At 39.7% G+C, this 22737-nt stretch overlaps 1 protein-coding gene across 2 annotated transcripts; it reads left to right on the plus strand.

Annotated features, from left to right (window-relative positions):
- The first annotated feature begins 5268 nt into the window (after positions 1–5268).
- Positions 5269–22439, plus strand: SLC40A1 (solute carrier family 40 member 1). Of its 2 annotated transcripts, none has more exons than XM_069781908.1 (8): positions 5269–5547; positions 5840–5907; positions 10397–10556; positions 11407–11522; positions 11847–11973; positions 15214–15456; positions 17340–18005; positions 19147–22439. In XM_069781908.1, the coding sequence occupies exons 1-8, from the start codon at positions 5502–5504 to the stop codon at positions 19464–19466; spliced, it is 1746 nt and encodes a 581-aa protein (XP_069638009.1). In that variant the 5' UTR covers positions 5269–5501; the 3' UTR covers positions 19467–22439. The 2 variants fall into 2 exon arrangements, with proteins under 2 accessions (XP_069638009.1, XP_069638010.1); XM_069781909.1 differs by having other exon boundaries at positions 5545–5615.
- The last annotated feature ends 298 nt before the right edge of the window (positions 22440–22737 follow it).

Here is a 22737-nt window from a genome sequence, read left to right on the forward strand (position 1 = left end):
ACGCTCCAGACTCATTTCAGTCTCTTTCTCAACATAGTGTTCCAATTCAAGTCACTAATTCCCACTCTTGAGAATGAATGTTCAGGATGATATAGGGAGTTTGCAGAAATGCTACTGTTGACATTTGGATGTGAAACATCCACTTGTTCCTAGTAGATGTGTTTTCCTTTCTTTTAATTACTTTTTTCTCATTTGGTACAAGATGCTTTCCTTATTTATGTTTTTGGTTTTCTTATAGCTGAGAAAGATTGGACAAAAGGAGTCTCTTACTGAAACAAGTTGTCACACATAACGTAGCACTTTAAAGCAAGTTGTTTTGCTCACTAGTTAGGCTATTACTTTTCAATTACAAACGTCTTGGTTTGGGCATGTAAGCATAGAGCTGGTTCAGCCCCCTGAGCTGGAGTTTTGTATAAGCTAGATAATTCTAGCCTCTCCAGATAAACCTCTGAATTCTGAATTTGCTAGAGCTTCTGGATGGTTTTCCCACAAGTTTATCACAAGAGTCTAGTTCTGGTCATGAAAATGATTGTTTCAGGTTAAAATGACTGCAGTCTGTCATCTAGCCCTGAGACAAGAGCTGTCACTTTGAAGTCTGAGAGAAACAAATCCAATAGGAGCGTCACACTATGGATGTTAGAGAAAGTGGGAGGGAGTAGATGTTTACTTCATGAGGATTAGTAGGTATAGATATTCAAATTACTTACATGTAAGTGACATGAACAGTTTTGGAGTAAAAAGCATCTCTTTTGAAAGGAAGCAGGAATGCTAAAAAACCTGGGAGACTTTTCTCTGCCCCATCTCTGCCTGTTTCCCTGTGCAAGTGCATTGCAAACTCTGAACTCCGAGTGTCAGCTGATACAGAGACGGTAGTTCTGATAGTTGAATGTGTAAGATTATGAGCAACAGAGCCACAGATTTCCATGCCTAAGTCATAGCAGGGGTCAGTTCAGTAAAGGCTTCTGTGCTTCATTTTCAAAAGACACAGATTATATATATATTATTTCTAGTTTCGCTAGGCCTTGTGTAAGCTAAATGAGTAAAAAACACTTTGCACACCAAGAGGGGTGTCTTAATGAAGAATGGTAACATCATGATAATTAAACTTCATGAAACCTCTCAGCTGAGTGTAAGATCTGAGCTTACATGACGTCTGTCACTATTATTCACGCCTCTTTGGTTAAACCATGATGACATTTGCGGGTATTATTTTGTAAAATTGCTATTGCTTTAGATTCAGCAGCTCTATTACAAGCATGGCACTTAAAGAAGCTGCCACTGATGTGGGCAGTTGTTTAAAGCCAAAATATATCCTCTCTTATTTTTCAAGACATGTCTTTCGTGGAAGTGTATCTTTGAGTATTCTTGGCATCGTAGTTATGCACTTACCAATAATTAAAACATTTTCAGTTGTTTACATCTTGTTGAATTGTTGCTGTTGTTGCCAGACAAGTTAAATATTCTGTAACTTTTCTGAGTTCGACAGCTGTCTCATTAGAAACATTTTGAAGAATGTTTCTGCCTTTTGAATGAAATTATTTTTATATTTTAAACTGAAACTTAAAAATTCTAAAAATTAATCCAGTAGTTACATTTCTTCACTCAAATAGTAACTAGAGAGATTACATTAGTCATGTGTTTTTAATAGAGCATAAAGAATTTATCCATTGAAAAACTTTGGCTAGGAAGACTATGATGAAATATATGTCTTGTTAATTCCTGTGCATCTCCAGAGATGGGCTGTAAAGAATTAAAGAGATTTCCATTGAGAATAAAATGCCTTTGTGACAGCTACAATAGCAGTAAATATAAATTCTGAAAGGGTTTTCCTCACATGAAAAAAGAAACAAAACAAAGATAAATTGTGCTATCTAATAATCTGGAAAAGTAATAATAAAAGAAATTATTAAGCCTTCCCATAGGAAAAGCAGAGATGTAGGTAAGAACAGGAAACGTCAAGTTATTAAGTAGGAGGCTAAGGCTGGCCTTGTGATAGAAGAGGCTATAGGGCTGCCCACAGACCTGTATTCCAAAGAGTGGTGGAAAGCCAGCGTTATCTGCATAGCAAGGTTGTCTTACTGTTTTGGTCAACACTTGCTAACATAATCCAGGGCTTCTGCACATACTGGTTGCCCTTGTTGTAAAGGAAGATGCAAATCCTGTTGAAACTATTACCTCTGAAAACTCAGAAGCTGTTATTTGCAAACCTAAACATCAATATGGAAGCAGATTTTCTGAATCTAAAGACATCTTTTGGCACCTGTGTTCAGACAAAAGAAGTATCTGGTGTCTCCAAAATCCCACTTTTTTGTCTCCACTTCCACTCTGCCAGTGACAATTAGTCAGACCTGGGCTCAAATCCACAGCTGGTATGCTGTCCCATTATGTAAATTACTGCTGTAAGACTGCTGAGTTGAGTCTATACCAAGTAAAACTGGTAACTCCTCTCATACAGCTTCCAGCTATTAAACACCTCCCTAAATGCATCAGAAATCTGTAAATATTGTGGTGAAAAGACTCCGGTGAGCCAGCCAACCTGAAACAAGGGCTGCATCTTTAAAAATAGTCACAAGGGCTTCACTAAGCAATCTAATAGAATTTGGATTTAGTGGAGTATTACTATTTGGGACTTTTTTAGCAGCATCTTAGATGTAAAAATCAAAGTGCTCAAGGTGCTATGATAGGTTTAACATTGGTCTTGTAAGGAATGTTCTGTTATTCCCTCTTTGAGAGGGAAAGAAACCTTGAGCACAGACTTACTTTAATAAGCATCTGGGGCAAGCTCATGCAGCAAAGTGGTGGCAAGTTCAGGAGGAAAGCTATGGATTTCCCCTAGCTGCCAACTCCACTGTTTTTGGAAGCAGACAAATGCTTGATCAATCAGCTATGGCCTTTTAGCTGTATGTCCAGGACCTCTAGACATTTGGCAGGCAAATTGTTAGAAGAGGTGCTGTTACTGCCTTCAGATATAACAAATTCTGGATGATACCTACTGTACTTATTGGTAGTAGGTACCCTGTATCACATGTGCAGTGACTCTGGTATGTCTGGGACATGCGTGACCTACAGTGTATGAACTACGTGGTTTATTTGCGCTATGCATCATACATTGTGCTCTGTGGACAGGCTGACTTTATTGTGTGCAGATCAGCTCTAGGTTGTATACGATACAATCCTTCACTGATATCTGATACATTCAGTATTTCATAGACACATTGAATTCACTGTGTACATACTGGACATCCTTCGTACAAGAAATCCCAGAGAGATATAGGAACCATTGCTTTTTAAATTTCAAAGGATGGTAGGTATGTTCTCTTGGCCTTTTCTCATGCCTTAAATATCACAAAAAAGATTCATTACCCAGTAGGAAAAAATAACGAAGATGAGGATTTCATCTATATAATTCCATGCACATGTATAAAGTACAGCAAACATTCAATCACAAATGATTACTTAAACCCTAATTCATCCAAATTGTTCTCTAGTAACAAAAAAAGGTCTAAACAACTGTGCTTTTCTGGTAAGTTCCTAGTGTTACTATAGGGAGAGTAAATCTCTTTAGGATCCAGTTCTGCTGCTGCTGTGTAATGTATGGTACCTGACAGACTAGATCAGACCCCAGATCCATCTAGTCCAGTAACCAAACTGTAGCAGTGGCCAGAAGTGCCACCAGGGACAAGGCTGGAAGAGATGCAAGTCAAATGTGTTGGCCTGTATGGACCACTCTCGGCCTCTCGCAGTGCTCCTCGAGATTGTGTGTTGCCTTACTGCCTTAGATAGGAGTAACTTAGCCACCAGTCAGGGCCTTACTTCAGAAGAAACCTGAGTTCATTCAGTGCATCTGCTCACGGAATACACCAAAATTGTCAGTAAAGGTGCAAGTGCTGACAGTTAATAGACTTAAAACCGACTAAGTGTCAGTTGATTTTGATACACTGTAGGTTATTTATTTAATATGGGCTAATAATATTAAAATGTTAAGTTTTAGGAAAAATAATTCTCTTTTTATCCGTTAGTAAAGAATACAGTTTAAGCATTAAGGCTTTATAAGATAAGCCATCAGGAAAATTTCCTCTATTGCTGTGAGTCCGAGAGAAGATTTTGTGCATTTTCTAAGGAACATACTGTAAGAAGAAACACTGAACTCACCTAGGATAACCAATCCCATTAAAATAGTAATTTTAGGCTTCCTATGTTTATATGAATTTTTATTTCTGTATTATTTTTTCCCAAAGTATAGTTCCCTTTATGCAAAGGATAAACCGTGATTCATGCATAGAAAGTCATCTAATTAATACAAGAAATACTTTGAACAAGATCACAGGAGTGGCAAACCCAGACCAGATTATTGGTCTATTACGTCAGGCATTTACTTCTGGGATGGCCTATATACCTGGGGGAGGAAAAAAAACCCCAAAACCAAAAGCAATTTTACACACGCAGGAGGGAACTTTGCAGTATTATGCAATGAAAAAATCCTCTCAGCTCTGGCAGCCGAGAGCAATAATTTATGTTTTCTGAAGTGCAAGGACAGATACTTCTTGATTATTTTCATAGGATCCTTAAAAAACCGACGCTATTGTATGTACATTTTGACCGTTTTTCAAGTTCTGTAAAAATGCAGGTTTTGCTGGTGGTCAACACCAAAAGTAGGTCACACGGGGTGCAAAATAAGTATTTGCGGTCAGAACTGGGATACTTGATGTGAAGCGGACAGCCTGAGCCAGCATCGAATGGCTGAGTCTGCACCACCTCCATTACAACAGAAGGCGCTTTCAGCTGAACAGCTCAAAATTTGGTACCTTGTTTTTTTTTTTTCTGAAAGCCATGAATCGGGAGCACCGTCATTTGCAGGCGTTTCAGCCACAGCCTGGTGGTGTGTGGTGCTTATCTGGCAAGCCCAGCTTCTGGATGCGTCTGAACATTCGGGAACTTGGCATTTTTTAAAACGTCGGAAAACACAAAAGGGCGACAAAGAAGAGCCAAGCCAAAGGAAGAACACTTGTGGCCCACAACACCGAAAGCGCCTCCTGACGCTTTTTCGGCGGCTCTGGCGGCTGCTGGGGGTCCAGCACCTGACGGCGGGCAGCCCGGCCCCCCGCCGCCCCCGGGGCTGCGCGGCGGCCCCGCCCCGCGGGCCCCTGCTCCCGGCCGGCCGGGCACGGGCGGTGTCGGGCCGGGGGCCGCCCCGGGGGCGGGCCGGCCGGGGGCGGTGTCCGCGGCCGCCTACAAAGGGCGGTGCGCGGCGCAGCCCCGAGCCCGACGCCTCCGCGCCTCCGGCAGCCGCGGCCCCGCAGAGCGAGCCGGGCGTCGCAGGGCGCTCGGCACCCCCCCCCCCCCCCCCCCCCCGCGGCGGAGCGTCCCCAGCCGCATAAGGCTAAGGCTTTCCGACTTCAGCTACAGTGCTAGCTAAGTCGGGGAAGGCAACACGGAGCGAAGCCGCGCGTCCCCCCGCCTCCTCTCGGCACCGGGCTCTCGCAGCGGCTGAGCGGGCCGGCATGGCGCGGGGAGCGGATCCGGCGGGCGAGCGGCGGCGGGGCTGCGGTCAGTGCGCGGCGGCGGAGGCGGCCGGGGCGCCTCTCGCTCGGTGGCCGGGCGCGGAGCGGGCGCGGGTGAGCGGGGCGGGGGGCGAGGGGCGCGCGAGGGAGGCCCCGCCGAGGCCGGCGGGCTCCGGCCGCGGTGGCCGCCGCCCCGAGAGGCGGCGTGTCCCGGTGGCGGCTTCGCTCTGGAAGCGGTGTTGGGTTCCTCCGGGGCGGCCGGTAGGACCCGCCGTGTGCCGAAACGCGGCGGGTGTGCCCGAGCCTCCTTTAGCATGTGTTTCTTGTCTCTCGTTTAGGATCTGTGGTTGCCTATTTTATGTCTGCAAAGTTTCTTCTTTATCTTGGACATGCGCTGTCCACTTGGGTAAGTAAGATACTGGCCTGGTAGAAGTAGGACTTTATTAACCTAGCTGTGACTTGCCTGGGCGTTATCGGTACTTCCCCCAAAATCTTCACAAAATGGCACGCCACCACGAAGACGGAGGTTTCGTTACAGCACCTCGCTGTTAAGGGTCTTCGTAATCTTTACGTGGTATGTTGCAGTAGGTTCAGTTTTCATTACGGCGGGGTAGTGTGGTACTCAATTTCCTGAGGGCCTGGTTCTGTGCCTGTTCAAGTAACTACAGACCCAGTGAGGCTCCTCGTAGAGTAAGTTCTGAGCAAAAGAAATGAAACATAGTCCGTAGCAGAATGGAACGCAGTCCATTGCAACACGTATTTGAAGGACTTGTATACTTACTAATGGGAAATACTCAACGTTTAGAATGGACCTTTTACTGCCACTCACTAGCAAACATGTTGAGAGTGTCAGGAGGTGTCTTGTTTTCTGTCAAAATGTTTGCCTTCTGAAATGCTTTCCTTCTGTACTGACATAACTTACTATACCAGTTTTTACTCGCTTGAAGCATACTAAAAAAATCTTAAAATACGCACTAAAAATAGACAATCTGGTTCTAATCCATATAATAAAATTAAGAATATATGTGACTTATAACACAGTCTTAAGACTCCATCTGTTTGGCTTGATTCAAAAACAAGTGCAAAGTTTCGTCCCTAATATTCCCTGTTTTGTCTTTAGTCCTGGATTTGGACTGGTTTAATGTGTGCTTTGTGTAGCAGTGAACAAGTGGCCGATATACAGTTACAATGTTGCATGCTAACTTTCGCAGCTCTTCGCTTTCACTAACCTGGGAGGTCATACTGATGTTTCTGTTAATGGGGGAAGGCTTGGGGTGGTACCAAACGCTTGTTTAAACAAGTGCAATATTTTAGCAATTATTGATATTATCGAAGGAGCTCAGTGGTGATGTTTCTATTTGGCTCACTGCTTTTCAGAGGCCAGGGTTGTTACCTGCAACAGTTTTTGTCAGTAATGCCCACAAAGTGCCTAACTGGCAATTTGGCAAACCCTGCTTACTCCTCTCTGATGAGTGTTTCAAAACTCAGCAGTGGGACTGCTCTCAGGGTACGTGAGTAAAGGTGACAGAGTTTGAAAGCAGCGTCGCACACCGTAACAACCATTAGACTGCAAGATGTCTATTGAGCTGTTTAGCAATATTAATAGTATGCTCCTTGTTCCAGTGTGTTTTCTTTTGTGCTGAAAATCTTGACTCAAAAAAACCCCAACCAAACCTGCTGATGCAACAGAAATACAGCTTATTTTGACAGAACTGGGTGCAGGACTGCACCTTTTATATCTCCTAAGCTTTAGTGTTCCTGTAGTCTGAATGTTTTTGCTAGCAGGAACAATAAACAAGCACCTTAATCTTCAGAACTCAAAGTAATGAATCATCTTTGTTCTAAAATGGCTATGTCCGCAATACAAAACCTGATAGAAATGTGGCTTTGCTGTAATTGAGACCGCGAATTTGGCCTCTGTGCTACTAAGCCATTCCCAAATACAGAGAGAAGCTGTAAATGATTAAATGTGTCACATCTCCACGAATGTTCAGATTTGAACAAAGTCTAGACTATGTCTTAGGCTCTTGTTCAGTAAAGCATTTGAATGTGTGCTTGGCCTCAGTGATCTTAAGAGGCAGGACTGCACTGCTGAACTGGAGTCTCAGACCTTATGCTGTTGCCTTTATGTTTTTTAATTCATTGCTGTCTATCACTTGGCAGTCAAGAAAGAGCAGAATGAAACTGGGTTCACTTTGTTGGTGCCAGGCCTAATGCTTGCCAGGAGGTCAGTTGCAACTTCCCAGCCTTATCTGTGCCACTCAGAGCTCAGGAGGCCTGTCAGTAGGTAGTAGCCTGGCTACTGCTTGACTTATGGGCTTCAGTTCTGAGATGGGATTGTATGCATTCAGTCTGAGATGGTTATAAGGATAATCATAATGCCAGAAAAGCAAGAACCATCTTTAAAAGGATGGTGAGGCTAAACGGCTGTAGTTATTTACTTGACAGAGTTGAAGTATCCACACTTTGGAGATGTTCTAAAGTGGGATTAAATATCTATGTTCAAGGCTTTGCCCATTTCTGAAGGCAATATTTACTGCTTAAATTTCAGTAGATCTTAGCTTGAAATTAAATACCTGCTTCAAACCTCTGTAATTCACTAATACTGTTCTTCTGTGACACTAATTTATCTTTGCTTGCTCTTAATGGGTTTTAATTCCTGAAAGAAACTCATGCTTCCAGCTTGGAACAGCTTTAGTTACCCCCAGAATTATCTGTGTGGCTTGGCCTGATCAAAATCTCTGGGTAAATGTGTTGGAGAAGGTTGAACAGAGTTCACAGGCTCCTTAAATGGATGATCGCACTGGAGTCAAAGGAATCTTCCTGTTAGTTTCAAGTGAGATCAGGTTTTTTGCTCTGACAGTAGTGGCTAGCACAGACTTCCACATACTTCCATTTTTTATTTAAAATGCCTTTTTCATCATGTCAGGATTCAGTAACTGAAACATCTCTGCATAAAGGAAAAAAAACCCAACAAACTTCTGTTATGAAACTTTAAAGTGAAAGTACTCTTTTGGATTATTTTTCTAGCTTAATAAACAGGTACCCAGGATAATCAAAACACAGTTAATCCACCTGGATGCATTTTAAGTGAAATTCAGTAAAGAGGTAACTCAGGTCATATGAAGTTTAAGTGATTGCTTGACTTGGGAAATTATATCCCCATGTTTTCATTTCTAGAACACTTTCTATGTACTTCTACTAACCATGGAATGAAAGTGGAACATATTTTACAGGAGACTTTAGCTGTCTCTGGAGAGTGAAAACTGGTTTATTAGATATGAGAGGGCACGTCTAAGCTGATCATGCTTCTATTTGCATTTTTTTCATTGGTTTTACTTAAACATAGAAAATACCCAGAGCTTTTCCTTGAACAAGTGAAATTTGTCTTCCCACATGATTGGGATCTAATTTTTTTCTGCCTACGGTTAAGGAAACAAACATGAATCTTGAAACATTACAATGTTTGAAGAAATTTCCTTCAGAGAACTTCAATAACATTAGAAGGCGAATTCCTTTTGTGCATCTATACTACACTGGAGACTTTAATCAAACTTTGCAATTATTTTGACCCTCCAAATAGCATGCTTTTTATGTATCTCTTGATTGCTGTGTTATGGTATGTTAGATTTGGCAGACTTTGCTTTTCAAAAGTGCTTTTATGTTATACCTCCCCCAGCCCTTCAGAATATTTGAGGCCCTTAGAAATGTGTGCTAGTCACTGTATAACATAGCAATTGCTTATTTAAGGTAAGGCTGCAGAAGAAAATGGTTTCATGTTTGGTTTATTAAAGACTAATATTAGGGACCCTTATTAAACAAACTGCATGCCCTATAAGAGTATGAATTATTTCTATTAATCTGCTTTGTTATTGATTGCATAAAGTATTTTCTGTAGTGCAGATGCATGCTACATGCAGATACACTACATTTGTAATATGTTTAGAAATAAAGTGAAATGTGAACTCCCATCATGTGACAACATAAAACCTTGATGGATTCATTAGCAAGCCACAGGTCTGTTTGGTAGCAAACCTAAAAATGCTTTGAATAATATGAAAATTACTTCACTTGGACATGTTTAGCATTTGGGGTTTCTTTTTTTTTACCTGTAGTAAGTGGTATCAGAACATGAAAATTTTGTATTCTAAGCACTAGGTTAAACTAGCAACAGGCTAAATAAGTTGAACTAGCAATGAGTTTGCAATAGGTTAAACGAGCTCTGATATTCTACCTCTTGCTAATATGCCAATGCACAAGTCTGTTGACTTCAGCAACTTGAGTTAACATTTAGGACACCAGCTTCATTGATTTACCCATCATCTACCTGTCTATCCTGAATTGTATTATGACTTGCTTTGGCTTGACTGGCTCTTGTGTTTTAAAGCAGCATTTAAGCTTTGATCGTCTAAGAGCAAACTGCTGTCTTGAAAAGTTACTATTTAAATAGTATCAGGAGTCAATAAATCTGTTGCTAATACTTGATCTGTGCTGGAGAATCTGTGTAAGCTTTCTGAGGCTTGTTGGATGTGGCTGGTAACAGACTTTGTCCTGTAATATTATAATAGAAAATATCTGGGATTTTTGATGTCGTACTACAAGCTGTAATGCTGTGCTTGATCTGGACAGATGATCTTGGTGATAGTGGGAGAAAATCAATGGTGACAGGATGTAGTCATGAAAAAACACCAACCCCAAAATTTAAAAAAAAAAACCAAACCAAGCCACAACAAAAAACCAAACACACCCCCACACACACACTCCCCGCCCCTGCATGTGTAACAAACTTTTATGTTAATACTGTCTTTTGTTGAGGCGTTAGTGAAATAGTCAACTTGTGTGCTTGCAAAGTGCAAATAGTAATGTTGTTTATATACTCTTTGTTACTCTTAAAGGGAGATCGTATGTGGCATTTTGCTGTGTCTGTATTCCTGGTTGAACTTTATGGAAACAGCTTACTCCTGACTGCAGTTTATGGACTGGTTGTGGCGGGATCAGTTCTTCTCCTGGGAGCCATTATTGGAGACTGGGTGGACAAGAACTCCAGGCTCAAAGGTTAGATGCCTAGAGCAGGTTATTTACTTAAGAATGCATCAAATTAATGTAAAAAGATAAAGCTGATAGAGTTAAATCCTCAAGTCAAATACAAGAACGGGGCTTGCTCGGGGTTATTTTAAGGAAGGGTAGTGTTTCAGAGTGGTAATGATTATACAGAGATGGTGTCAAAGACAGGAGGAAAACGGTTTTATGTCACAATATGTCCACTACTCAGGCTAAACCTGAATGATGTGCAGAAATGCAAAAGGTAAAAAGCACATAACTTGAAGGACTATAGACCACGTTCTTTACAGTCGAATACTAACATACACTTGCATTATTTGTTGTCTTCTCTCTGGATCCAAACATCTTCCACTTAAGTGTAAACACTCACTGCATTTGCATTATACATTTTAAATATGTATGCTCTAGTCTGTTTATAAATAACATGGCATCAAGTTCTTCATACACAGTTTTACTTTCCAAGAGTTTACAAAATACCATCACTTCCATGGTATGCTGAAGGTGAATTTTAGAGACTCAAGCTAAGTTTTGTTTTTACCGCTTTAAAAATAATGTCAGCATTTAAACAGGTACAGTTTGGGTTTTGATTGAGAAAAGAGCTACTTGGACTCTAAATTGTTAATATCTGTGAAGTTACATCATACGTTAATTTGTTTCTTTAAGACAATGGAAGATTCAAAATCTAATATGAAGTATAGTTTTACCACTTATATTTTGGGGGCAGAATAGAAAAATAAAAATATTTAAAGAATCTGTGCATGTTCCTTAATTAGAACCTCCTTAAGCTTATACTTAGCTCATTCTTATGTTCTTAACTGTTGCTCTCTGTTTTGATTTGAAACAGTGGCCCAGACATCCTTGGTTGTACAGAATGCATCTGTAATCCTGTGTGGTATTATTCTGATGATTATCTTCTTGTTTAAGACACAGCTTTTGACCTTATATCATGGATGGCTTCTTGTGAGTGCTTGAACTTGTTAATAAGGAATTAACTTAAAAAGAAACTTTGGGGAGCATGGGAGACTGAATTTTTATTTTTCTCTCTAGTCTGTTTAGACATTCCTGGGAGCTAAAACTGGCAAATGAAACTTTGAGCTAGCTGGGTAAACAGAGGTGATTGTTTTCTGTCAGGAATTGTAAAGTAGACTTAGTCTAGTTTTGACTGAACAGTAACACTAAAATGTATGGATTCAAGTGTAGAAGTGTCTTGTTGTACAGGGTAGGAGTGGAGATCTCCGTTCATCAATTTTCTCACCTTGTAACTCTTTCCCCCCATTTCTCTAGACGATGTGCTATATCCTGGTTATCACTATAGCAAATATTGCCAATTTGGCCAGCACTGCCACAGCGATCACAATTCAGAGGGACTGGATTGTTGTGGTTGCAGGGGAAGACAGAAGCAAACTGGCAGGTGAAATATGTTGCCTTTTTAATATCTTAAATGTCTTACTTTCCAAGCTTGATTTTTAGACTAGAGTTTTACAGAGGTCAGCACGTCTTTGAGTTCCAGATATTATGAGAAAACAGCAGGTAAAAAGGGTAACCTTCACTTTCCTCTTCCCTGCTTTGGACTACGCTCACTGAGATTGTGTAATTACAATTCAGTTAGGCATCCCTAAACTTGTTTTGTCCTCCTTTTAGTCCTACTGCAGGTTTGTCAGGAAAACTTTATTCTTGCTGAACAAAATAAACATACACCACACTCTTAAATCAAATAACCAGTGTTTAATAGAAAAGCTATTTGACTTCCAGGCCAAGTGTTGCAATACTTTATTTTTAGGTCCCTGGAATGAAGCAGAAAACTGTTGCGTAACTGGGCTCCTCACATAGGGATCAAAGAAAGAGGTACATGAGAATGAAGTCCAGAACAGTAAAGTAGGTGGATCAGGAAATTGCCAGTAGGAAATGCTGTGCATGCAGATACATTGGAAATGTTGCACTTTTCTAGCATTAGATGTCTAACTCAGAGCTGTGAACACTTTTCTAGAGTTGGAACTGAAAACTATTCTTTTGACACTTTGTACCTTTGATATTAGACTACAGACTTAACCTTCTTTTTTGCCCGGTAAATATTTTTCTTTTTTTTCCCCTTTCTTGCCCAGTGGCATGGTGTTATTAGGAGAGAGAATGAGTTCCCATTCAAATTCTACTGCAGCTTGGTAGTCATGACACTACTTGGATATGAAAGTTTGTTTGGGATCCTCCCCAAGGATGCATTGAACCTGAGTCTCCTTTGCTGGGGGGTACTCCTAGCCACAAGGCCATTCACACCAAGGAACGTATGATTGATCTTTGGCTATGCTGCTGCTCTGATTGTAATGGACAGTGTGGCAAACAGCATTTTTTGCAATGAACTTGGGCAGGCTATATGGGCTCTGAATGGACCCTATAAGGGGACTTAAGCCGTCCCAGATAGAGGAACTGATACTGAAGTGCAAACAAGGCACAGAGCAGCTTAACATTGCCAAGACATTTATAGCTCACTAAAGTAACTCTGGGACTAAAGTTTTAAGTCTGACACTTGTGGAATTTAGATACCTCCAGGCCTAAGCAGCGTGGCAGCTTCTGGACTCTTAATTTTATACGAAGCTGCCTAAATTGCCCATAAAGTTCAGTTACATGCCAGAGTCCTTGTAGGGATTTGAATCCTGTGTTGCAGATTTATTCTTGATGTTTATCTCCAGTGAAGGAATCTTATTTCCCCATCTCATCCAGGAGAGGCTAGTTCTTAATTACAGGCATGAGAAGTGTTTTGCTTTCATTTTCCACTTTCATTTTCCACCATAGTCTTTTGTTTTGACCTTGCAGTGCCTTTTTAGGTCATGCCTTTTGTAGAGCAGCAGTACAGGTTAACTTTCTTTGTGTGTGAATCACAAGGAGAAAAATACCATCTATCCGTAAAAGCCTTAAAGTTCGAATGTTTCTCATTAACCTTTCTTCTTGTGGTAATCTTATTCAGCAAATCATCTCCCCAGTCCATGTACTACTTAACTACACATGAGATAAGGTACAGACCACACCTGCAGAGAACTGCTGCATGGGAGGCAGTCCTGCCTCCGTACTGCTTCATGATGTCAGACAGAATTGTATGACCACCTCTGTACAATTCTGTACTGAAAAATCAGGCAAGAGGTTACTCTAAATTCTCTTGTAACTTAATTTACAAACAAAAAACCCCACTGAACTAAGCACCTTAGTTCAACAGATCTATCTAAAGGATCTCTTTCAGGCTGAATAGGGTTGCTATGTGTTTAATCATAATATATCTTGGACACTGTGGAAATTTCTTAATTTAAAAAACTAACTGCCAGCACTGACTTTGCAGCAAATACTGTTGTCCATCTCTGCACTCTTACCTTTCTTCAGAGAGGAGCCTTAGTTAAGTAAGTTAGTGAAATAGGAAAGTAAAAACTTGTCTTGGCTTTCCCTTCTTCATTGTCCTTGGTTTAATTTTTCCACTCACTTTTACTTTGTACCTTTCCTGAGTGGAAATATTAGCCTTCCTCAAATAACTCAAAAACCAAAGCTTAGTTCTGGGAATTTCCAAAGACAAGTATTATGCAAGTATATAACTTACTCAGTTAACCCTCAGTCAAATAGTTAACATTTAATTCACTTTGAATTCTAATTAGAATAACCTAAACATTTCTTTGAATGGTAATGAATAATTCTCTACAGATTCAGAAAAGCAGCTTCGTACTGGTATACAGTTTCATTTGCCCTTCAAATGCTCTGATTTCATAAGAGGACTCTGAAATGGGTTTGGGATGTACTTCTAAGCAGCATGAAGCCCTGACGTGCAAAACCATTGAGCATCTAGCAGCTTTTAGGGGTGGAATAATGGCACCATTAATGGGAAACTTACAGGAACCCAGTGGGTGTAATGACACTAAAGCAGATAAGATAGGGAGGGTGAGACATCCCCTACCAGTAAATGGAAGATGCATTCATGCTAAGAATGGGCTGCTTGTTTCGACCATATACATCAGTGTGGAACAGAGAGGAGTGAGGACTTTGCTTGGTAAGTTCTGAGAATGCCTACAACTGCCATCAACCAGCGTGACTCAATAAGGAAATTTAAAGCCATTTCAAATGTCTGCTGCTATCGCAGTGGCTACTGTGGTCACCAGTTATAAGTAAATGGAGGAGATCAAGAAATACCTGGTCCAGCATTGGGAGATAGTGGATGCTAAAATTACCTCTACAGGAAAGAATTCTACCATATGAGATTCCTATTAATGTCTGGAGTTGTACATGCTAGGTTTGAATGTTACAGATATATGCTTAGGAGTCCATAATGTCACTAGGATGTAAGGGTAATCTGATCTCATGACTAACAGTTTTACCTGCAGAAGTGCACTTCCACTGTAAACCCAGCATGCTAAACCTGGAAGACCTTGTGCAGGCAAAACTGGCAGGAGTAGGATTTGGCTTACAAACACTTAGGTTTGTTGCAGTAAACTTAAACATTGGGACACTCTAAAGGTGCCTCTGGTTAGCAGTCTAACTCCTGCTCCTGCTGGAACCAGTTACAGCTGGAGCAAGACTTCTTAGCTTGATGTGTATACGTGTGCAAGCCTCAATTATGTTAGTGAATATTTCACTGTAAGTGTTCAGCAATTATTTCATATTATCAAATAATTTCTGACAGATATGAATGCCACAATAAGAAGAATTGATCAGTTGACCAATATCTTGGCCCCAATGGCAGTTGGTCAGATAATGACATTTGGCTCCCCGATGATTGGCTGTGGATTCATTTCTGGCTGGAACCTGATGTCGATGTGTGTGGAATATCTGCTGCTCTGGAAGGTTTATCAGAAAACCCCTACTCTGGCTCTCAAATGTGCAAAAGTTGAGGAATCGGAACTGAAACAGCTGAATGTAAAGAAAGGTACTGAAAACACAGAAGTAACTGTTCAAATTCACAGTATATTCACTGTATCAGTCGAACTGAAGTGTTGACTGTTGTCTTCTACAGACACTGCTTTGAGGCTATATAGCTTTATACTCACAGCTTGGAGGTTTCAAGTTTTGGATATAGATACCAGAGACTGTAATCTAAGTAACAATACTTTGTGCAGCTATTTGAGGAATCCCATAAAATGCAGCCAAAGAATGAATTCTCTCCTCTTAATTAATCCTTTAGAGTAAGTCTGCCCTGTTATTAGGGCTGATCAAGAGGAATGCTTATGTCCATCTATACCATAGCTAATAAGCTGACAAAGCCCTTTGCTCTGTAGTGTCTACAAGCAAAACGGCCTGTGTAGGACTCCTTCTTGCTAATTCATGTCTACTTACTCATAGTACTAACAGGCTTTCAGGAGGTTGTAAAATAGGTGGTAATATTTCTAGTCTGGCATGCTTCAATGAGTGCCACGTGCTGCAGGAAATAGTGGAGAAAAATTTACTTTGACCCTCTACTCTGCTTCCTTGGCCAAGCTGAAGAACTGGAATTTGCAGTGTAGATGGCTATGACTATATGCAACCTTAAAGTTGATTACTACTTACTGAAAACATTACTTTAGGTAGTCTTAATACCAGAAATTAAAATTGTTCAGAAACGGAATTTTTGTAATGAGGTATTTGAAATGTCAGATACTAGAATACAAAACAAACATTTTCCTGTTTTTAAGGTAGCAGTATGTGAATACTACTGAAAGCTCAGCTATGGGCTCCCAACTACGACATGTTGTGGTTTGGGGTTTTTTTTAAAGATTATAAAAAATTCCTGTTTTTTCTCTAAAAGCTAGCTAGCAATCTGTTCTTTGCTCAATATATAGTGACATAGGAGGATGCTATTAAAAGTGCTGAAGAGATGTATCTTCTTCCCAGCCAGCAGATCCATTGTGGTAATAGCTGGTCCAGTAAGCTATTGGACTAGGCTGATGGCAGCCTAAGATAGGGGAGGGCAGCAAGATAAAGAGCTTAGAAGGCTCTATAGCTTTGCAACTGGCTCTTGAATGCTCCTGAAGAATGAAGCATTTAGCAAATGTCAGTATGTAGGAAATGTTTCTTAATCTTTGCTAGTGCAGTATACTGATTTCAGTAGAAGACTTGCATTTTGAAAAGTTGCAGAAATACTTCATGTGTCTTGCTGTATGTGGAGTTCTTTTTCAAACTTGACAGGGTAAAAACACTGCTCGGGCATCCAAATGTTCGTATAGTTTCTATCCACATTACTAATCTAAATACTGCTGTGGTTTTTTTGGATTTTAGTTTGTGACCAGTGGAAGTGCCTTTCACCTATGTTAGAGTGAAAATGGAGCTGTAGAAAAGCATAGCCTGAGATTTTAAGTCAAGTTTTGAAAGCTTTTGGCTTTGGGAGGCTTCAGCAAGCATCTCTGCCTTGGTTCTTCTACCATGACATGAGATATTGACAGATGTTTTAAGTATTCCCTACTTTCTGTGGTTAGACTTGTATGTTTAAGTGCACTATATTAAAATGCTAACTAACATTGGCATTCATTAATAATTTCTTTATGGAAATGGAGCATTCAGTCACAAGTCTATTGAAAAGAAGCAGGCTATGCTTCCTACTAATACAGTTTAATTAAATAAGCAGGACTTTATATTGATAGGAATAAACTTTACTTCATCTTACTATACAGATGGGATTTAAGGACACTTTAAAACATTTAAGTAATCAGAGGAAGGATGATGGCAGAATTTAACTGATACACTTCTGCAGCAGTGAACTAACTGCAAACAATTTACACTGTTTACACTGCACTTTCCAGGCAGGACTGTATCTAACAGTTACATTTCTGTTTACAGAGAGTGATGTGAAACCTGCTGAAGGAGTGCAGTTAATTGTTGAGAAAGATGTAACTGGCTTTGAGCCCCAACAGGAGAAGGAAATCAGCTGTGCTGCCCGGATTGCTGAACCTTTCATCACGTTTCGTGATGGATGGGTTGCATACTACAACCAGCCAGTGTTTCTTGCAGGCATGGGTCTTGCATTTCTGTATATGACTGTTCTGGGCTTTGATTGTATTACTACAGGCTATGCATACACTCAGGGTTTGAGTGGCTCTGTGCTAAGCCTCCTGATGGGTGCCTCGGCAGTCACTGGAATTATGGGGACAGTAGCTTTCACTTGGCTTCGTCGCAAATGTGGCCTGATTCGCACGGGCCTTATTTCTGGAATTGCTCAATTTGCTTGTCTGGTCTTATGTGCCATCTCTGTATTCATGCCTGGAAGTCCTCTGGATTTGACTGTTTCCCCATTTGCTGACATCAGTGCCAGGCTGTTTGAAAGTGAACCATTACCTACTATAGCATCTCCAGAAGATAAGCCTGAAATGGTTTTAGTAACTGGAATGCCCAACTTGTTAAACGGGTCTACTACTCCTGCTGACAGCGACCCAGAGATGAGTCCTGAGCCTGTGCCTTTAATCTCTGTTAGTCTCCTGTTTGCAGGAGTCATTGCTGCTAGAGTTGGTAAGTATTATGTCTCTATTAAAATCTGTTCTATTGACTGCTTTTAATTCTAAAAATTACAGTGCCTGTCAACTGAATACAAATCTGAGTTTAGGATTTTAGGCTACAGTTGAAGTGTTAATATAATTTCTAAGGCTAATTCATTACACTTCACATAAAAATGAAGTGATTTTTGCAACAGTGTCACCATTGCAGAGACTGCAGCACTAATTTCTTGCATATCATATGTCACTAATAGGAGAAAAGTTACCACATTTGGAGATGAATGCAACTTGTCTTTTGGAATGCTCGTCTCTAAGTGATCTTCCTTCACAACCAAATAAAACCATTTGTTAATAGGAAACAGAACTAAACACATCTGCTATGAAAACCTTCAAACTTAGCAGTTACTAAATTAATGCATTCATTAAATAAATTGTCTAACCTTTAAACTTGTGACCAGTAAAGAATTTTAGAAGAAACTTTGATTTGGATGACAGCTAAATTTTTTGAGGAATTGCTGGTTGATGTAGTACTAGTATCTGTCAACAAGAACAGGCAGTCAAATACATAAATGTAATGAACAGTAATTCTAATTTGTAACACTTTTGTACTCAATTTCTGCAGCTTTTGCTGAATTTTGGAGGAATAAAATACTTAATTCACATGTATTAATTTTGCTTACAAGAAACTTTTAAAACTGAATCATTAATGGACTAGAACAGTATGAAGCTAGTGTCAACTGAGACTGTTGTAAATTATGTATTCTGCATAGTTTAAAATGTGTTTGTTTTTGCAAACATCATGCAAATCTTAGCAATTGTAGCTAGCATGAATACATGTGTGAATAGCTGTAAAACGGCTATTTAAATAAGGAACAGGTAAGCAAAACATTGTTAACTTGATAGACATGTTGAAGCAAGATATGACAGGCAAGTTAGTGTGTTAAGCTGTATGTATTATTTCAGGAAATATTAGTAAAGGGAAAATAAATTGCTCTTGACTGTCAGTGTGAAATCCATTCTAGTCCGACAAGAGGCTAGCTTGTCCTGTGCATTTTTGGCAGAAGTGAGTGTTTGGAAGTGTGAATTGAATTGTGCCAGTAATGAAAGCTTACCGTGAGAAGCCCAGTTGTATGGATAACTGTTTTTTCTCTCCATAGGCCTTTGGTCCTTTGATTTGACTGTCACACAGTTGCTCCAAGAAAATGTGGTAGAATCTGAAAGAGGCATCATAAACGGTGTCCAAAACTCCATGAATTATCTTCTTGATTTGCTGCACTTCATCATGGTCATCTTGGCCCCGAACCCTGAAGCTTTTGGCTTATTGGTGCTTATTTCTGTATCTTTTGTTGCAATGGGCCACATAATGTACTTCAGATTTGCCCAAAAAAGCTTGGGAAAACAACTTTTTGTTTGTTGCACTCCTGATCCCAAAGCAGTCTCTGACAGTTCACCACCTGGTAATACATCTACTGTCTGAAAGGATCCATTTCTCTTACTAACTTGCTACCCAGATGTCACAGTTAAACACATATGCTGCCTTTTGTGACCCTGTCTAAGGTGTTTCTCTAGAGTTGAATGCATAACTTAGCTGTCTGAGGAAGCTGTCCCAAGAGACCTAAAATTCACGTTACAGTGACCCTGTAAAAATGTTTCATGTTTGGCAGAGAACAATGTAGTTGGATCTTGGCAGGTGGTGTTTCAAAGGATCCCCACAAGTCATGCATCTAGTATTTGATCACAAAAATAATGTTGAATTTCTGTCACTGACTCCCACAGTGATACTGTTTAGTGGTTGTACATACTCAATTTGTTCATGAATTCTAAACAATTCTTGTGCTCATTGAGCAAAATGAAAGGTTTTTTTTAGTTGCTTCAAAGTAACTTGAAACACAGTATTTGGTTTTGTGGGTTTTTTCTCTTTTTTTTCCCTTACCATAAAGAGTTCTGCTCCCCTATCTGCTCAAATTGGTATAAATGTCCTTCTTGGGTTCCTTAAGCAGACTCTTAAGTTCCAATGTTTTCTCAAAATATCTTTTTAGTATTCTGTCTGTTTTGGTTTAACTTTACAGAAACGCCTTTGTAGTTTTTTTTGCATGTTTCCTTACAAATTAGACAAGTGCTAGGTACAAGATATGTATTACACTTTTTTTGCACTTCATAAAGTAAAACATAGCCTCATTTTAGCAGAAGCTATTGATGTAACATTATAAAGCATGGCTTTTTTAATTGCAAATGACAGGTCTGTTCAGGTTTGATGTAGCAGAAAGTGCTAAGGTCAGGAGTACTGGTACAGAAAGATAAAGTCTAGGGCTAACTTAGTTTTTGCCTCAGAGTACAAGCAGCTTTATTTTTGAATGCTATTGTTTTCAGAAACCCTATTAAAGCCTGATGTATTAGAAAACTATTAGTATGCCACACAAAAGAAGTTAAAAAGTGGATACTCGCATTTATCTGATTTACATGTAGGTGAATTTTGACTTAGTTTGTTCTAAAATACCACTAAAACAAGGAGATGTTGGACTGTGTGGCCCTCCTAAGCAACTTCAGAGCAATGAAGAATGATATATCCCTCTGATTTTCAAGAATTTCTTGCTTTTTTTTAATCCTGCACATGTACTAACACAGTACTTCCATAGTCATTATCCGTATGTGCACTTTTGTGGAAACTACTCTATGTACTTTGCTTTCTCAGTAGTGTTGAACCTGGTAGTGTTCTGAGTTTTCCTATGGCATGACAGTATGACTTCTAAACTTAAATCTTTGTAAAATATTTTGCTTTCAAAATAAGTAGTATGCAAAAACATACGTCAGCAACTTGTGAAAAGTATCCTCTGTAACTTTTAAGGTTTTGTTATTTTAGGTACTGTCCTTCACACAGTCATCTGTGTTGCCAGACTTCAACCCTGCAATGTAAGTGTGTGAACTCCATTGACATTAAAGGTGTTACATCAGGGCTGAATCTAGGCCATTCATCTGAAAATTTGTAATGATGAAGTTATATATCAAACTAAATAGAATGTAAAAAACCTCTAGTGGCTTTTGTCTCAGATACAGTATTTTGTAAAAGGAGTGAAAGTGAATGAATGGGAATCCAGTGTACAACCAATGTACTTGTAGCCCTCAGTGTTCAATAACTGGATGTAACAATTTTTCTCCTCTAATGGACCAAATCATTACTGCTATGTTACTGAAAGTTTCTCAGGGATGTTTTCACTAGGTTTATAAGTGTTTATACTTTTGACCAAGCTTTTGGGTTTTGTTTTGATATAATGAAGTAAAATATGTAAATTAGAGTAGTTTTAAAATTTGTGACTCGGTCCTGAGTATAACTTCTTAAGGAAAAGGGAATTTTGCCATCAGCAGAATTCAAAAGTCAGAAGGCAAATAAAACAAGCTTATCTAGATTTGTAGAATAAATATGCCCAAACGATAGCCTATACAGCATGTGATACATACACTAGACAATAAAATACCTCTGATTTGCCAAATATGTTTTCTCATGGGTATCTAATCTAAATTGGGACCAGATTTTAATATTGCTGACTATAAATAAAGGTAGCCCAAATGTCAGTGAATGCCTCTATACTGCACTTTGATGAACATCTGAATGCCACTGTGTATATTGGACTCACTGGCCATTAGGGAAACAAAGCTGAAAATGCAGCTTCCTGTGGGCTGTCTATGGCCTACAGAACCCAGTGTGCCTAAAGCTTAATGTTGTAGCACTAAGCACCACACATCCCAGAGAGGATGTACTCCTGAAGTCTAGAGAGCTCCAAAAACATAACAAATAAGAGCTGGGAGCATACCATGTTCCCAAAGTCTTTTTTTTTTTTTTTTTCCCCCTTCCCTCTGCCCCGAGCTATGTAGTCTTACTTGAGTAGCAATTTGTTTCATAAATAGTTCCACTAGATAGTGCAGTCTGGACCTCAAGCCAAAAAAGTAGTATTGGGAGGGGACTGAACCTTTGTATTTTGTATGCGTAATGTCGCTAGGATTCATGTGTGCACGTACACAGCTGGAAGGCAAGACAATCCTAAAAGAGAAAGAAGAAAGGTGGATGCTAGCTTTAAGAGGAATAAGGAGGTCTAAATTGGAAACCTTGGATGTATTGGTCTGAGATATCAAAAAATGTATGCTGCTTGAGCACAACCCATTTGTGTATAAGTCTAAGATGTACACAGACACCTGTACTGATTAGTGCTTTGAAGCAACGTGGAGCCTGAAGTCTTACTTAGCAGGACTTTCATTAAGTAAGCATTTTTGGCCTTGTATTTATTTATTTTTTTTTAATGTGTCCAATTTGGATGAAAACTGCCCTTAAAATGTACGCACTAGAAATCAATCTTACCTGAATAGCCTATTTTATTACACAACCTTATGCTGGACATAGTATTGATTTATGTATTACTATTGTTGAAGCTAATGAATAAATTTGCATAAAAACTTATTTGTCCTGTATTATTCAGTTTGTGGGCATCTCAGTGTGCTATATTTAGCATGGACCCTGTAGATAAAGGTTTTCTGTAGTGATGGGATGTAAACAGCCATGAAGCACAAACAAATAGCATTGAGGAAGAAGCGAATGAGTGTAGTAAAAGCCTTTCAGTGACCCTATACCTCTATCTTTAGTGAACTGATTTTTATTTACCATCCACAGTGGTAACTTAAGACGTAATAGCTGATGGTGAAGTTGTGGTCTTACAACTTCAGCCCAGGACCAGCATTGGTGACATAGTGGTTTTGCG

Source organism: Haliaeetus albicilla, chromosome 4 (assembly GCF_947461875.1).
Source record: "Haliaeetus albicilla chromosome 4, bHalAlb1.1, whole genome shotgun sequence".
In the NCBI taxonomy this organism is placed as follows: Eukaryota; Metazoa; Chordata; class Aves; order Accipitriformes; family Accipitridae; genus Haliaeetus; species Haliaeetus albicilla.